The 15,743-nt window shown below is 61.8% G+C and overlaps 3 protein-coding genes across 4 annotated transcripts in view; 1 reads left to right on the top strand and 2 right to left on the bottom strand.

The window, feature by feature from the left end:
* Positions 1–360: 360 nt before the first annotated feature.
* On the bottom strand, positions 361–1,880 carry NDUFA7 (NADH:ubiquinone oxidoreductase subunit A7). The gene is made up of 4 exons (XM_027703440.1): positions 1,785–1,880; positions 1,593–1,642; positions 1,359–1,508; positions 361–598 (listed from the first exon to the last, which is right to left on the bottom strand). The coding sequence occupies exons 1-4, from the start codon at positions 1,833–1,835 to the stop codon at positions 502–504; spliced, it is 348 nt and encodes a 115-aa protein (XP_027559241.1). The 5' UTR covers positions 1,836–1,880; the 3' UTR covers positions 361–501.
* Positions 1,881–1,921: 41 nt separating this feature from the next.
* RPS28 (ribosomal protein S28) lies at positions 1,922–2,498 on the top strand. The gene is made up of 3 exons (XM_027703441.1): positions 1,922–2,008; positions 2,099–2,146; positions 2,221–2,498. The coding sequence occupies exons 1-3, from the start codon at positions 1,970–1,972 to the stop codon at positions 2,341–2,343; spliced, it is 210 nt and encodes a 69-aa protein (XP_027559242.1). The 5' UTR covers positions 1,922–1,969; the 3' UTR covers positions 2,344–2,498.
* A 1,608-nt stretch (positions 2,499–4,106) lies between these two features.
* The window catches only part of KANK3 (KN motif and ankyrin repeat domains 3), a 13,119-nt gene continuing 1,482 nt past the window's right edge, over positions 4,107–15,743 (bottom strand). Inside the window, exons 2-11 of one of the 2 annotated variants that reach the window (XM_027703437.1) lie at positions 11,021–11,095; positions 8,989–10,737; positions 8,363–8,462; positions 8,016–8,216; positions 7,405–7,492; positions 6,848–7,067; positions 6,424–6,566; positions 5,978–6,178; positions 5,794–5,892; positions 4,107–5,565 (exon numbers count right to left, since the gene is read on the bottom strand). In XM_027703437.1, the coding sequence (XP_027559238.1) occupies positions 5,509–5,565; positions 5,794–5,892; positions 5,978–6,178; positions 6,424–6,566; positions 6,848–7,067; positions 7,405–7,492; positions 8,016–8,216; positions 8,363–8,462; positions 8,989–10,737; positions 11,021–11,057 (2,895 nt within the window). In that variant the 5' untranslated portion in view covers positions 11,058–11,095 and the 3' untranslated portion in view covers positions 4,107–5,508. The remainder of the gene's footprint in view (positions 5,566–5,793; positions 5,893–5,977; positions 6,179–6,423; positions 6,567–6,847; positions 7,068–7,404; positions 7,493–8,015; positions 8,217–8,362; positions 8,463–8,988; positions 10,738–11,020; positions 11,096–15,743) is intronic. The other variant, XM_027703438.1, reaches the window with a different exon arrangement.

The raw sequence follows: 15,743 nt of genomic DNA, 5'->3' as shown, positions 1-15,743 counted from the left end.
CCGCGGTTCCCTGGAAAACCATCAGCACCGCGGTGGCTCGTGACCTGCTGTCCCCGGGGAGGGGGGGCTGCTCAGCACCCGAGCAGCGTGTGGCCGCAGCAGGACAAGGGGACTGCGGTGGGAGTGCCCCAGGCTGCTGAACTTGTCTCTTCCTTCAGAACCAGAGCACCAGCGGGCCCTGTGGGCAAGGCTGTGCTTTACTCAGCTCTGCTCTTCACTGGCATCTCATCTACAGCTCACAAATCCCCCAAGCCTGTGCTCAAATCCCTGTGCCGTGTGGCTATTCCATCAAGCAAACCTTACATGGGAGTTAAAGAGCAGTAACTTGAATAACTCAGAACAGACAAAACAGAAAAGGGGTGTAGTCACAGCTTTAAATACATTTATTAGTAAGATATCAGCTCCCTGCAGCACTCCTGAAGCCAAATCCACCACAGCCTCCCTGCTGAAGCTGCTCTGGAAGCACCTGCGCCCATCACGTAGCCTTGGCTCACTCCCTGCTCACAGGTAGGGCTGGTCCTTGGAAATCTCCCACTTCCTAAGTGGTGGTCCTGGTGTCACTGCTTTTTTCTGCGCTGTTGTCACTGCAGAGTCTGAACTGTGGTAGAGGAAAGAAGAGAGAGGAGAAGCTTTAGTAACTCTATGGAAATCACACTCAGATTTAATCAGTTCAGGCTGGAGTAGTCCTGGAGGGGTCTGTTAGTCACAGTCCCAGAATGGTTTGGGTTGGGTTGGAAGGAACACTGAAGATGTCCATGGGCAGGGACACACTCCACTAGCCCAGGTTGCTCCCAGCTCTGTCCAAACTGGTCCTGGACAATTCCAGGGATGGTGCAGCCACAGCTGCTCTGGAAAACCTGTGCCAGGGCCTCACCACCCTCACAGAGGAGAATTCTTTCCCAATATCCCATCTAATCCTGCCCTCTGGCACTGGGAAACCATTCCCCCTTGTCCTGTCCCTCCAGGCCTTGTCCCAAGTCCTCTCCAGCTCTTCTGGAGCCCCTTTAGGCACTGGAAGGGTGTCTCAGGTCTCCCCCACGCCTTCTCTTCTCCAGGTGAACACCCCCAGCTCTCCCACCTGTCTCCAGAGGGGCTCCAGCCTTTGATGCATCATTGTGGCCTCCTCTGGGCTTGCTTCAACATATCTACATCTTTCTTGGATGCCCCAGAGCTAGACATAGGTGCTCCAGAGCACAGTAACTGAACTTCCTACCACCTCATTTATTCGCAAAGAGACACCGACACAAGCAATTAGTTCCACGTTCTTCTACCAACCTGGGTAACTCTGCACCGCGCTCCTGGTGTAAATGAGGGCTGAGCCCGCTCAGCAGCGACAGCACCGCCCGGGCCAGACCTACCTGCCGGGTTGTGCCCCTGCAGCCAGGGTCTTCTGCGCCGCCACCACCACCACGGGCGGCAGCGACTCGCGGCGCCCGTCCCGGCCGCAGTAATAGTTATCGGCGAACTTGTGGCTGGGGCCCACCGGGAGCCGCGGCGGCGGCTGGGTCCTGGGCAGAGAGCATTCCGAGCATCAGCGGCGGCGCCCCGGCTCCGCTCCGCGCCCCGCCCGCCGCCCGGCCCGGCCCCGGCACCTCTTGGAGATTTCCCCGTAGCGCAGCGCCAGCTTCGCCTGGAGGTTCCGCTGCAAGGCAAGGCAAGGCCGGAGCGGCTCAGGCGGGGCGGCCGCCGCGCTGCGCCGGGGGCTCCGAGGAGCCGGTGGCGCAGCGCAGCGCCCCGCGGGGCAGGGGCTGCTCTCGGCCCCCCGGGCCCGGCGCTGTGCTCACCCCCGCCAGGAAGTTTCGGAGCTTTTGGATGATTCCCGTCGCCGTCGCCATCTTGGGCCGCCGTGAAGGGCAGCGCCGCGGGAGGTGCCGGGAGCGCGCGCGCGCGAGGCGCGCTGGGTCTCGCGAGACTCGGCGCTATATAAGGCGGCGCGGGGAGGCGCCGCTCTTTTCCGCGCGGAGCCGCCATGGACACGAGCCGCGTGCAGCCCATCAAGCTGGCCAGGGTGGGTGTGAGGGGCATCGGGGGGCCGGGGTGGGTGTGAGGAGCTTCGGGGAGCCAAGGGCCGCGCTGACCCTCCGCTCTGTCCCCGCAGGTCACCAAGGTGCTGGGCCGGACCGGGTCCCAGGGGCAGTGTACGCAGGTGAGCGGGCCGGGCCGGGCCGGGCTGGGGCGGGGGCCGGGCCCGGCCGGGCTGACGCGGTGCCGCCCCCGCAGGTGCGCGTTGAGTTCATGGACGACACGAGCCGCTCCATCATCCGCAACGTGAAGGGCCCGGTGCGAGAGGGAGACGTTCTCACCCTGCTGGAGTCGGAGCGCGAGGCCCGGCGGCTGCGCTGAGCGGGACCTGCCCCAGCGCCCGTCCCTGGATCGTCCATCGGGGGATGGAGCCTGTCGACCGTCCCTGTATCGTCCGTCAGGGGATGGAGCCTGGCGGGTGGGGCGGAGCGTGGTGGTGTTGTCACTGCAATAAAGGGTTTTTCCAGTAGCCCCGTGCCCGGGTCTCACTCAGCGAGCGCCTGGGAGCTCTGTCTCATACCTGAGCACCTGCTGCTTTCCTCGGGCTCAGCAGGGACAGCAGCGCGCCCTGATTGTTGCTGGGGTTACACATAATGCATTCGTTGTAATATCGTTGCGTTATTGCATCTTTATTGACCTGTCACAACAAAAATAACCATGTTTTGATTACAGCAGCCTTAATCCTGACCTTCCTGGTAAGCGGTTTTCTGTATGTAATAGCGAAGTGGTGCCAGAAACTTAAAGGACCTCAGTGGAATTTAATCACAAGTTGGAAATCAAGCTTGGTACCAGCTTGCAAAGCAACAGCCTGCTGCTTCTGTCTGTCTGTCCTCAGTAAGCTGTTCTCTGAATGCTGCTATAAATACACCTACTTGCTGTCCTTCCTGTCAATCACATGCAGAAAGCAAGTGCTTGTCTCTCCCCTTTGATTTACTGACTCCTCTATCTCACTTTCTTCAGCTTTCCCCTCCACCACAAGATCAGCTAGCAACATTTATTGTTTTAGGATATTACACGAAGCAAAAGTATGGCTGAAAAATTTAGGAATGAGCCTGAAAACTGTCCTGGTTCAAGGGCTGGTTTTTAAGGACTGGTGTTTTCCGTCAGCTTGGAGTAGTCCTGGTTTGTGGTGTGTTTAAGCCAAGTCAGGTCTGCAGCCCCTGGTCTGTGATCTCTGAGTGTTCTTTGTCCTGCAGTGTCCTGAGCTTGACTGAGGCAGTTCAGTGGTAGTGTGACTGAGAGCCTGGGTGTTCTAAAGCTGAGCTGAGCACTGCTGGGACAGATGTGCAGATTGCTAAACTTGAGCAGATGATGATTGCTGTAGGGCTGGTGTTTAAGAGTACTCGTGGGATTTTTCCCAGGTGTTAGTTGTGCCCTGGGAAGCTCATGGGCAGCCTGAGGTGAATTTTGTGCCCTGGAGAAAGCCCTTGTCAATGTGCTCACGCTGTTGCTCAATGTGGTTCTTGATTTTTTGGGGTTGTTTCAGTTTTAGAGCACCACACAAGGCTGTGCTCCCTGGTTTGTAGGACACAGCAGAGCTCAGAACTGGCCCTGAGTGCCAGAAGTCCTCAGAGTTTACATCTCTGGCTGCTGTTTGTTCCCTCACAGCCTCAGCAGTGACCCAGGAGTGTTTGCTCTGGCCCCTGCCAGCCCTGACTGTGGAATGACTGGGACGGGAGCCACCAGCTGTGAGTTGCAGTCAGACAGAGGGAAACCATGTAGTGGGGGTGGCTCAGGGCTGTATCCCTGTGGGATCAGCCTGGTCCCTGTCCACGTGAGGAGGGAGGTGATTTGCATCCCCACACTCAAGTCTGGTGATTGCCCTTAATGATGCAGCACCACAGAGAACCAGGGGTGGTGAAGGGCTGTGGCTGATCCCTTATCCCGCTTGTTCCTGCAAAGACACCACTGCACCTGCCTGGGACAGTTCTGTGGGAGGAAAACCAGACTGAGGGATGTAGTCAGTGCATAAACTTGAAGGGAATGACTTGGAATGTGGGGGCACCAGCTCAGAGTGGGGGCTGTGCCTCCGCTGCAACTCTCGGGGGCTTTATCATGACAAGGAGGCAGGAGACCGCTGGTGGTCACTGTAATATTTCAAAATAACTTTAAATTTTATTTATATCTTAAAAATAAACACCAGTATTAAAATAGCAGTAAACAGAGTAGTGTATTAGAGAGTGGCAGTGAGCGCTGTGTATAACTCCAGTGCAAAGCTGAGACGGGCCCACCAAGAGGGCAGCAGTGTGGTGCCCAGAGGGAGTTTTGGGGGGGAGATTTATAGTTTCTTTAGGGGATGTTTCCCAGCTCAGACCAGGCCTGGCAGGGGCAGAAGTGTTAGGGGGAGGCTGGGCCAAGGAGCAGGAATGGGGGCTGTGACAGGTTACCTTTGTGAAGGGCTCAGAGCAGAGCTGCTTTCCCACGCAAAACCCTTTTTCCTCCTGGTCCTTATCCTTACCCTGTTCCCACCCCACATTGCACTCACACTTGCAAAGACACACGTTCTCTGACGTACGTGTTCCCCTCCACAGGCCCTACCTGTGTGCTCTGAGCTCTTCTGGCCCATCTGTTTTTCCTGACACTGTCCTCAGCTCTCTCCTGCCCTTTGGGATGGAAAGTGGGCAGAGAGGGACTGGGCTGTGGGCTCTGGCTGTTTGCATAGTCTGTGGGACTGGTTAAACGGGGAAATGTTTAGGAGGCAATTGCTTTCTTTCCTCTGGGAGAAGGACCCCATGTGGGGTATTAGCTGGACAGGCTCAGTCCCCAAACACATCCTTGGCCCTAAGCCCCTTCTGTCACTTGGCTGCAGCCCCAACTGCTCAGAGATTTTGCTCCCATTGAACAAATCCCGAGTGATTTCATGTGGAACTCCATCCTTTGGCCAAGCAATATAATTTTTTTGCTTTGTGTGCATGTGCTAGAAAAAAGAAAAAAAAAACAGATTTCAGCCAGGAAAGGAAATGCCAGAAAAGAAGGGCAGCAAGTATGTCAGTCTGGAAGTGCTCCCAGCCCACATCCAAGGCAGCGTTGACCAGCTGGTGTCCCCTCTTCCCAACATCCTGCACAGCACTGCGACCCTGCTCAGGGCCAGGAGTGTCACTCGCCCTCCTGGCTCTGTGTCACCAGCACTGCTGCCAGAGAGCACAAACCAGGGGCTGGTTCTGCTGGGTTTGTTCTCTGCTGTTCCCTCCTTGCAGAGGGCTCCGAGGCAGTGCAGCTGTGGTGGTCATGGCAGGGAGCAGAGGGGATGGGGTGACTTCTGCTCCCTGCATGTCCCGTCCCGAGGTCACTTGATGCTTGGCTCCTGTCACTTGGTGCAGCGAGGTGGCCACGTTTGGGTGGAGAAGGGCGAGGGAGGCTCAGGGACAGCGCTAGTGACAGGACTAAAGCTGCAGAGAGCAATTTGGCACAGAGGGGTGGGAGGCGAGGGGACATGAATCGCAGCCCAGTGCTGATGGTGGCCGCTGGCTGGATCCCAAGGTCACTCTAATTTGGTTTCTTTGGACTCCCAGGGCTCTTCGTGGCTGTCGGTGATGTCGCCTGCTGCAGAGAGAGCGGTCACAAAACGTCACCAGAGACCCCTCCAGTGACTCCTGGTCGGGGCCAGCAGGGCTATTCTGAGCATGTGGCACCTGGAATGCTCTGCTCGTGCTCCTGCAGCCCCTTCCTGGAGACCCTCACCTGTGCCACGGCCCTGTCCCCTCCCCTGGGGCGCCCTGCCCACCTGAGTGTGGGCCGTGGCAGGAGCCGGGGCAGTGGTGTGGTACTCACGGGCAGCTGAGCCTTCGTGCCATTGAGGTGGGCGTGGAGGAGCGCAGCGATGTCACTGTGACCGGCCTCCAGCGCGATGGCCACGGCGCTGTTGCCATCCTAGAAAGGAAGGAGGAGCACGTGGGAAGGGGTGGGGGGACAGGACACGGCGTGGGGCTGCCCGAGCCCGGCGGCAGAGCCTTACGCTGTCCACGATGGAGACGTTGCAGGTGGGCTGAGCCAGCAGCAGCTTCACGGTCTCGGCGCGGCCGTGCTCGCAGGCGCACATCAGCGCCGTCGAGCCCTCCTCGTCCTGCAGGTTCACGTCGGCCCCACAGGCCAGCAGGGCCTCCACCATCTCCTGCCGGCCGTGGCTCACAGCCAGCATCAGCGCAGTCTGGCCAGCCTGCAGGGAAGGGACACTGCCAGGCCACCCCTGCCCCTGCTGTGCCACCCGCCTGTGCCCCCTGCCCTGCAGGGCCGCTGCCGAGAGCTCTGTGCCAGCCAGGAGGAGCTCCTAAGGTGATGCCCTCCCCATGTGCTGACCCCTCCAGGTTTTAGAGCTCCTGCCCTTGGAGGAGCCAAGCTCTGGCAGCTGCTTGGGGGTGTGGGCAGAGGGGTGGGATGTGGTGGCCCCCAGCCCGTGCCAACCTGGCTGGCCTTGGCGTTGACGTTGCCCATGCTGAAGAGCCTCCGGACCACGTTCATGTCGTCCTCCTGCTCGACAGCCGCCAGCGCTGCCAGCATGAGGGCGGTGTACCCGGCCTTGTTCTGGTGGTCCACGTTACAGATCCCTGCAGGGGTGGGCAGAGGGGGCTCAGGATGCTGGAGGGCTGGTGGGAAACATGGACCAAGCTATGTGCCTGGCTCCCGCCCTGCCTGGGTGCTGTAAGCCATCCCACAGCCCTGTGGGCACAGAACTGCTGATGGGTCCCCCCTTGAAATCCAGGCTCTCACCCCCCTACCCATGCACGGGCACAGCCCCGGGCAGTTCTCCCTGCCCCTCTGCTCCAGCACCTTCCCCCTGTGCCTGGCAGGCCATGTGGGATATGGCCCAGGGGTGGGGGGCACTGACCCGTGTCCAGCAGCAGCCGCACGATGTGGAAGTTGGAGTGGGAGACGCTGTAGTGCAGGGCCGTGTTGCCGTTCCCATCTGCCAGGTTCACCACGTGGGCCAGGAGAGCCGGTGAGACCTCGGCAAACGCCAGGAGGTGGTTGGCAACAGTGTCGGGGACGGACGACTTCTGGCTGGACAGACGGAACCACTCCTGCAGGACCAGGCTGCTGCTGGCCAGCTGTGGGCAGAGAGGGGCTGAGCTGGGGCCGGGGCTCCCCCAAAGCCTCTGCATGGGCCACCCTGCACCCACCCCCCACCGGTGGCCTGGTGGGGAGCAGAATCCCTGCTCCAGAGGGGGCTGCGTGAAGGCCAGACCCTGAACCCCCCAAACCCATGTTGGGATGGCCTGAGCTGAGTCCACAAAGGTTTTGGGGTATCTGGGACAAAGCCTGGAGCAAAGGGCTGTATTTGGGGGGAAGGTGCTGAGCCAGGCTTTGCTGGCCCCTCTCTGGGGAGGGCCAGCCCTGGGGGGATGCTGGCAGGGGCTGGGTGAGCCACCCCAGCAACTCACTCACCACCTCTTTGCTCTTGGTGGCACCGGGGTGGCCCAGGTGGGTCTTGACGATGAGACAGGCCTCCCGCATCCTGGGGCTCAGCTCGAACCTGGGGAGAGCAGGGGGGCATCTCTGTAGAGGTCTGCATCACCCCACCAAACCCTTGGGGTGGGGCACCCCGAGTCCCCCCATGGAGCTCCCCAGTGCCTGTGAGCCTCCACAAGCTCCCCAAGGCACAACCTCCAGCCCGGTGGCTGCAGCCTGGCAGCTTCAGCCTCTGCAAACCTCCGCAGAACGGAGCCTTATACGGATGTGCTCGGGCACGATTTACCCATTCTTAGGCCAAATTTTTTCCTTTTGTTGAAAAATGCCATTGAGGACTGTTGGCTTTTTTTGTCCCCCTCCAAACTATCTTCTGCAGCAAAGAGGCATCTGGGGCCTCTTGTCCTTTCCTTAGCAGACCCAAGAAGCTGGAAGCATTGTTCCCTGATGAATGGTTTCTGCAGGAGCTGAATGTGTTTTTTCCATCGGCTGCACTGAAGCCATGGCAGATGCCCCAAGCCAGCAGGGCCAGTGCCAGCCCATGGCTCCCAGCTGCTCAGGGCCAGGGAGCCTTTCCCATCAGCACTTACTTCTCCTTCACCTCGGGTGGCTCTGGCAGGGCCACGTCAGTCCCCTGACACTCCTGTCCTGTCTCACACGCGCCTTCCCCGGCCTCCTCCTCCGAGGTTTCGGTGTCTCCCTGCTCCGAGCTGTCAGAGCTGTCGCCCAAACCCTTCTCAGAGGAGCTGTCACCTTCTTCCTCTTCCTCCTCACTGGATGTGCTCTCATACCTGCACAGAGGGAGAATCCTGGGTGGCAACACAGCACCTGGCTGGTCCCCTCCAGGCCCTGCCATTGTCAGTGCCCCCAGCCCAGGATAGGGATGCTGGGGCCAGGACTGGCTCATGGGGGTGGCAGGAGCCCCCTCAGCACGTACTCCCCGTTCAGCACGCCCACAAACTGCAGGCTCTTCTTGCTGCCCTCTGCCTCGCTGCGGGGGGGACCATCCCGCTTCTTCATGATGGACTTCAGGGCTCCTGCGGGCAAAGAGGTGCATGTCAGGGGCCAGTGAGTAAGAATCTTAGAATCTTAGAATCACAAGATGGTTTGGGTTAGAAGGGACTTCAAAGATCATTTCGTTCCAACTCCCCTGCCATGGACAGGGACACCTTCCACTAGACCACCTTGCTCCAAGCCCCTCCAACCTGGGCCTTGAATACTTCCAGGCATGGGGCATCCACAGCTCCTCTGGGCAACCTGTGCCAGGGCCTCATCACCCTCACAGGGAAGAATTTTTCACTAGTATCACCTAATCTAAACATACTCTCTGTCAGTTTGAAACTATTCCCCCTTGTCCTGTTACTACATGCTCTTGTAAATAGTCTCTTCCTGAGGCTGGCCAAGCACCCCAAACCCACCAGACCCCAGGGCGGGTATGGAAGAGACATGGGCAGCTGCAGGTAGTGTTGGCCCTGCAGGCACTGTCCCCAACAGGGCCATCCTCTCCCTTCCCACAGGAACATCCCAACCCAGACCCTGGTGTCATCCAAGGCACCGACTCACCGGTTGCAGGGCTTGGGGTGGCTCCACTGTCCCGTGCTGGGGACGTTTCCTGGCTGCTGTGTGTCATGTCCAGCACAGCTGGTCTGGGGGCCAGGCTGCCTGGGCACATCCCCTCCGTTGCTCCCATGCCCTGCACTGAAAGGCTGCTCGGGCCATTGCCTGGACCAGGCTCCACCTCCTTGTCCCCCCCAGGCTCTGCCTCCTTGCCTGCACCAGGCTCCTTCTGTCCTCCCACCAGGACAACGCTGCCCACGTCGGTCTGGCTGCCCTTGTCGTTGCAGCTGGCAGCCGAGTCAGGCCCGACCGCCACGTCCCGCCCGTCGGGGCGGCAGCTCACCCCGACACAGGTGGTCGGGGGGCAGCACTCCACGCCCGCCTCCGCCGTATCCGGGGGGTCACCGGCTGCCCGGCTCTGTGTCGCTACCGCGGCCTCCACCAGCGCCTCGGCCACCTGCGGCTTGGCCGTCACCTCCTTGTCCACCAGCCCGCGGGGCCGGCGGGCGCACACCTCCAGCCGCAGCTCCTCCAGCTCCCGCGTGGCCTCCTGCAGGTGCCCCTCCATCAGGGCAATCACCTCCTTCTGGTGCCCCACCGTCTGCTGCAGCAGCTCCAGCTCCCGCTCCGCCTCGCTGGCCAGCCCCAGCGATGACTCCAGCACCCAGACAGCCGCATCCCTGCGTTCCCGTGCCCCGCCATCCGGTGTGTCACCACCCTCCTGCTGCGACCGGTAGTAGAAGACGGCATCTGTCATGGCCCGGTCCTCGCCCACCGCCACGGAGCGGCACAGCCTATCAGCCACCCTGGGGCTCCTGCCTGGCCAAGCCCTGACTCCCCGCTCCGGCACCGCCAGCTTCTCCGTCAGCTTCCTCAGCTCCGCAATCTTGCTCGCTCGCCCCTTGGCTGGCTCCGCTTCACTCTCCAGCCCTGATCGGGGCGGTTCCTCACCCCCTGCCCCTGCCTCAGAGCCAGGGGGGTGGTCCAACGCCTCGCCAGGCTCTGCCGACAGCTTCTCCAGCAGCTTCGCCTTCTCCCTCTTCAGCTCGCAGATCTGCATCTCCAGGAGGGGGATGGTTTTCACCTGCTCCTCCAGGTCCCGGAGCTGCCGCAGGGCCGCGGCCATCTGCTCCCGCACGTGCTGCAGCGGGGCCGTGCCGAGCCCTGCCGCCGGGGTGCTGCGCCCGGAGCTGCCGGGGCTCACCCGGCCCCAGCCCCCCTGCCCCTCGGCGCCCGCCGGCACCCAGCGGGGTGGCTGGCTCAGGGCGCCGCGGGGGGGACCGCCCGCATCCTGCAAGTGGCCCTGCTCCTGCTCCAGCCTCCTGCTCGTCTCCAGCAAGGTCTTCTCCACCCGTGGGTTTCGCAGGAGGCACTTGCGGGTGGGGGGTGGGAGCAGCCGCACCGGTGGTGGCGAGACGGGGTGGGAGGTTGGCTTGCTCGGGGGCTCCAGGGGTGCCCGGCCGTGCGGGGACAGCAGCAGCGCGGTCCTGCCGTCCTCGCTGGCGGTGGAGGTGAGGGACTCGGTGGAGGTCCAGGTGCTGGTGTGGCTGCTGGGGCTGCGCAGGGCGCTGGGCGGCAGACGAGACCCCTTCGCCCTGCGAGGCAGCGGCACTTTCTTGAGCGTTTGGCCACTTTCAATGTCATCGACATATTTCAGGAAATCGAGGTCCAGCAGGAAGCCATAGGGGGTTTCCACGGAATATGAGCTCTTCTCCCCGTCGTCCTGGTCCCGGTACAAGAATGGGCCCCCAAGATCTGCAAGAGGAGCAGGGACAGTTAGTCAGGGACCTGGTGGAGACAGGAAGGCCTTTCCAACTGGAACTTGCTGCCTGCAGGCCCCTCCCCTCCACGATGTGCAATGTGTCTGCCCCCAGCACCCTCGGTGCCATAGGGTGTCACAGGAGTCCCACTCCGTGCTGGGATTGGCGCTGTGGTGAGGAATTTCCTTGCGATGGGATGGGATGGGACAGCTCAGCCCTGCCACCCCCCTCGTGCTCCTCCTGCTGTCCCTACCCGGTGACGACCCCGCTTCCTTTACCTGGGAGGTTCTGGTTCAGGGGTGCCGGCTGAGCCATCTTCTCCCCGGGATGCTGCTGACCAGGGGACCATCAACCTGCAACAACAACGAGGCCACATCCAGCCAAACCCTGTGACCCGGGGGCCGGTGAGTCCCAGGAGGCCACACCCCCCTGCCCCCTGTCCGGGGAGGGCTCCGTGGCCGCCCCTCGCCATCCGCCAGGCCCCCCTCGCCTCCCCCAGCGCCGGGGCCGCGGGGCTGGTGCTGGAGCCGCAGCCGGGCAAGCGCGGTGCTGCCTGCGGGGCCGGGATTGTTTGTACATTTAAGGAATGCTCTGCAGCCTGGCTGGGACGGCCACGCTGCCAGCTCCGAGGGCGCAGTCACGAGCCGGAGCTCGGCCGCACGGTGGGAGCAGGCCAGGAAAAAAAAAGAGGCTGAAGCCTGCACAGGTACAATTCTCGGAGGGAAGTTTGCTTTGGATAAAGGGAATCGATGCTTTGGCAAGGCTACGTGACTGTGGGCAGCTGCCAGCACCCATTGGGGTGCCCATCGGTCCATCCTCACTGCCCGGGGTGCCCCACGCCGCCCATCCCTTTCTCAGGGGTGACCCCCAGGAGGGACCTGGCTGCTTCTCCCTGTCGATAATGTGTGATAAGGCAGGAGGGACTGAAATAGGAGCCTGGTTTTCCCAGGACCCTGGTTTTCCCATGCCCAGGCACGGGCATGCTGGAGGAGAGCCAGTGGGATGCGGCTGCAGTCCAGAGGTGAGCTCATGGCTGGGGGTGCCTCCAGCTGTGAGCATTCAGCTGGCATCTGCTGCAGCATTTGGCACCATCCAGGTGCTGGGGCCCAGGTGGGAAGTGACCCTGGTGGGAGCTGGATGGGGCAAACAGCACCCTGGGAGCATCCACCACTGCTGTGCAGCAGCATCAGGGTCCCTGGGCACTGGGGACATGGTGGCCCTGCCCACAGGGCACAGGTGGCCATGGGGCTGAGCAGCTGTTGGTGGGCAAAGCATTTGGCAATGGGCTATTTTCGGAAGAAAGCAGGGGAGGAGGAATGCTGCAGAGGAATGGCAGCTTGGGCACAGCCCTCAGGGAACCTGAGGCTCAGTGCTGCCAAGGGAAAGGCACAGGATCTGGCCTTGGCTGCACAGAAAACCCGCATCCATCCCCCAATCCTTTGCCCATGACAAGCCAGACTTCTCTAGCAGAGATGCTGTGGCTGGCCCTGCCACATATCCCAGCTTGGGGACGATGTGACAGCCCCTAGCTTGCACCTGCTGCTCATGCTGATGTAGCTGCCACTCCCCAGCCCTGGCACTGTGGCTGCCACCCCACGGCTCACCCCGACTGCACGGAGCCAGTGGAGCAGCTGTGGCAGTGCCGGGCCAGGCTTGGCTGGGTGGGCATTGTCACCCTCCTACCCTCAGCCCAGGGCACAGCGTCGGGGCTGAGTCCAACCGGGCAGGGATGAGATGCTCCCCACCAGTCTCCAGGATGGATTCTGGGGCTCTCCCACCCCTCTGCCAACCCATCCACAGCCAAACCACATCCCCAACTTTCACCTTCCTGGGGATCATCCCATCTTTGAGCCAGCACCCATTCCACCTCCCTTGGGAGCATCCTGGCTCCATGCTGGCATCCACCACGTGGCATCCACGCTGCTGGCTTCGTGCCTGAGAGGGTCCACACATCCCCCACCTCGTCTAATCCCTCCCACCCTGGGAAGCCTTGGGCTTCCTCCCCCGCACGGCCCTTGCTGCAGGTAATTAAACAGTGCTGGGGCCAGCACAAACTTCCCGCCAGGCTCCACGCACGCTGTAAATCAAACGGGAGGAAGAGAGAGCAACAGGAGCCGGAGCCAGCGGGTGCGTTCCGTCGGGGGAAGTGGCCGGCAGCTCCCTTCCGCCGCCCGGCCGGGTATTGTCCTGCCTGGGGACAGGAAAAGCCTCCTCTGCCGAGGCCTGGAGGCCTCCTGAGCCACTCCAGCAGCAAAGGTGCCCTTTGCACCAGCACTGCCCTGCTGTCCCCTCCACTGAGCCAGGGACAGGCTGTTTCTCCCCCTGCCACCTCCTGTGGCCCTTCAGCTGACACCAGCAGCCTTGTGGCTGCACCGCCCAGCCCAAATGTGGAGGACACCCTTCCACTGCTCCTGCCCCCCATTCCTTTTGGTATGACAGGATGGGTTGGACTCAGGACAGAAGCTTCTGCTTTCACCCAGCTCTGAAACAAGGGGATGGGACCTGCCAGCTCCCAACCATGTCCAAATCGCCCCAGGGACCCCATGATGTGCAAACACCCCCTGAACCCCCAGTTAGCAAACTTTCCCTGGGCTGGGTGGGAGGTGTGGGGCTGGACAGGAGCCAGGAGGATGAGCAGTGGGGGCAGATGGCCCCAGTGTGCCAGCAGGTCGAGTCCCCCCAGCTGCGGCCCAGCCACTGTCAGCACCGTCCGGGCCTGGCTGCCACCACCATGGCACTGCTCAGAGCAGCCACTTTCCACCTGGGCTGAAGTCGTGGCAGGGACAATTGTACCAGCCATGTTGGTGCCAAAGGCTGAGCTTTGGCCGCTCCCCTGGGCACTGGGGCTGGGTGCTGAAGGGGCTGGGCACACAGACGCCCCAGGGCCAGAGACAGGGGAACCTGCATGACCCCAGCTTCCTTCAGAAGCCATGAAAGCGTTGTTTCTAGCCCCAGTGTTTCCACAGAAAAGCGGGATGCTACAAGCAGAGCACTGGTGTGGAGGCTTGGCAGCGAGAGGAAGAGGAGGAGGATGCGCAGGGAACCAACCACCCTGCGGAGGCAGGGCTGTGCTTTGCTCTGGGCTCACACCTGTATTCTCCCCTTGTGCTGTTGTACCAATGCCAGCTCGGGAAACCTGGGGCCAAAACTGGAGCTGCTCTGCTCAATTACAATAAAAAACCACGTCAGGGATGGGGCAGGCTGGGCACCTTGGCACAGCTCAGGTACCATCCAGGCCCCACGCCCCAGCCCCAGCCAGCCCCCTGGGACCTTTGGCCTCATGGTCTAAGGGGTGATCTCCCCTTGGACTCCCCAGGTCCCTGTGCTGGAAGGATATAGGCCTGGGAGAGCTGTTCTTAAAGCTCCAGGCTTCTTCAGGCCCCTTCCCTCTCCAGGGGCACAGCTGTGGCAGCCCCCAGCCCAGCTCAGCCACGTGCTGCGGTGCAGCCTGGGCTGCTCCAACAGTGGGGCTGGGGCTGGACACAGGGAGGGCTCTCCCCGGCTCTCCTCCTGAGCCAGAAGGCTGAGGTCATGAGGAATGTGAGAAGAACAGAGTCCAGAGCAGCCCTGGCCAGCATGACTTGATTTATCTCAGCCAGGCACGCTTCCCTCGGAGCTGTGCGCAGGCGATAAGCCCCGAACCTCGGGGCTGTGGCTGTCCCAGAGTTAAAGGGAAACCAGTGAGCAAGCACACGGCTTCCTCCAGTGCCAGCAACCTGCTGGGATTGGGGCTGCTCACATGGAGCCAGCTGTCACGCGTGCCCGTCACCTGCAGAGTCTGTGGCTGGATGCAGCAGGAGGTATCTGGGGCTCATCCCACCTTCCCGTCCCTGTCCCATCCCCATCCCCTGCTGTGGGGCTGTACGGGAGGGCCTTTGCTCTGTGACAGCCTGTGCCCACTTGCCCAGGCCACTTTGGCTGTGCTGTCCAGGCTGGGGCTGCTTTCAGAGGAGCCGGATCCCAGGTGGGTGGGTGCACCAGTGCTGACCCAGGGAGGGAAAGGGAAACACTTCGATCTTCTCAGCAGCGTAATTTCAGGGCTGGACTGTTATTTCTGGAGTGTCGTCATCACCAGCCCGGTTGGCTGAGAGGCCACAGGGGCTGCCCAGGCTCTGCACCCGCTCCAGCCCTCAGAGACCTCCCTGAGCTCACACACCACAGGCGTAGAATCCATACACAGACTTACCCACGTGGGGATCAGCTCTATGTGTCCCTTCACACCCATAGTGTTATAGGGTCCCTTCAACTCCACCAGAGACCATCAACCCCTTGCCCTGCACCCTCGTGGCAGCTGCCCACCAGCACCTTCCACCAACACCTCCCAATTCCCTTGAGGCTGCTGACGACACACAGGGTCAGCAGTGATGGCTTGGGCTCGCCCTGCTGCCAGGAGGGGTTCAGGGATGAAGTGTTTAAATTCACACCCCGGGTGCCCAGGTGCACAGCTGGGGTACACACACAGCACCGTGCACAACCCCAGGGTGGGTTCTCCATGTGCACACAGGGGGCACCCCAAACCCCGCAGCACCCCTGTGTTCTCCAGCACTCCAGAGGGGCCTGCAGCAGCCCGGGCTGTCACAGCCCGAGCCCTGTGGGTCCCAGCACCCAGCGTGCCCACAGCACTCCCAGTCCTGTGTAGGTCCCAGGACCCCGAGGAGCCCTCAGAACCCCCAGCCCTGCAGGTCCTCAGCACCGAGGGAGCCAGCAACACCTCCAACCCTGTGTGTTCCCAGCATTCCAGGGAGCCCAGAGTACCCCTAGCCCTGCGGAGCCCCAGGATCCTGGGGTGCCTCCCAACATCCGCAGTCCGAATAGGTCCCCAGGACCCCAGGGAGCCCCCAGAACCCCCAGCCCCGCGGAAGTCCACCAGCATCCCCAACATTACGGGTCCCCAGCACCCCCGGGGTGCCCAGTGCACCCTCCAGGCACCCTCACGTCGGGGCGCCCGCCCTCTCCAAGCCCAGGGGACCCCCGGGGAGCCCCCGCCGCCGCCAGCCGGGC

The sequence above is a fragment of the Neopelma chrysocephalum genome, unplaced genomic scaffold (assembly GCF_003984885.1).
Source record: "Neopelma chrysocephalum unplaced genomic scaffold, ASM398488v2 Primary Assembly neopelma1_227, whole genome shotgun sequence".
NCBI classification, from domain to species: Eukaryota; Metazoa; Chordata; class Aves; order Passeriformes; family Pipridae; genus Neopelma; species Neopelma chrysocephalum.
Note: the sequence above shows the minus strand (reverse complement) of the source record. Positions and strands in the feature narration are given on the sequence as shown.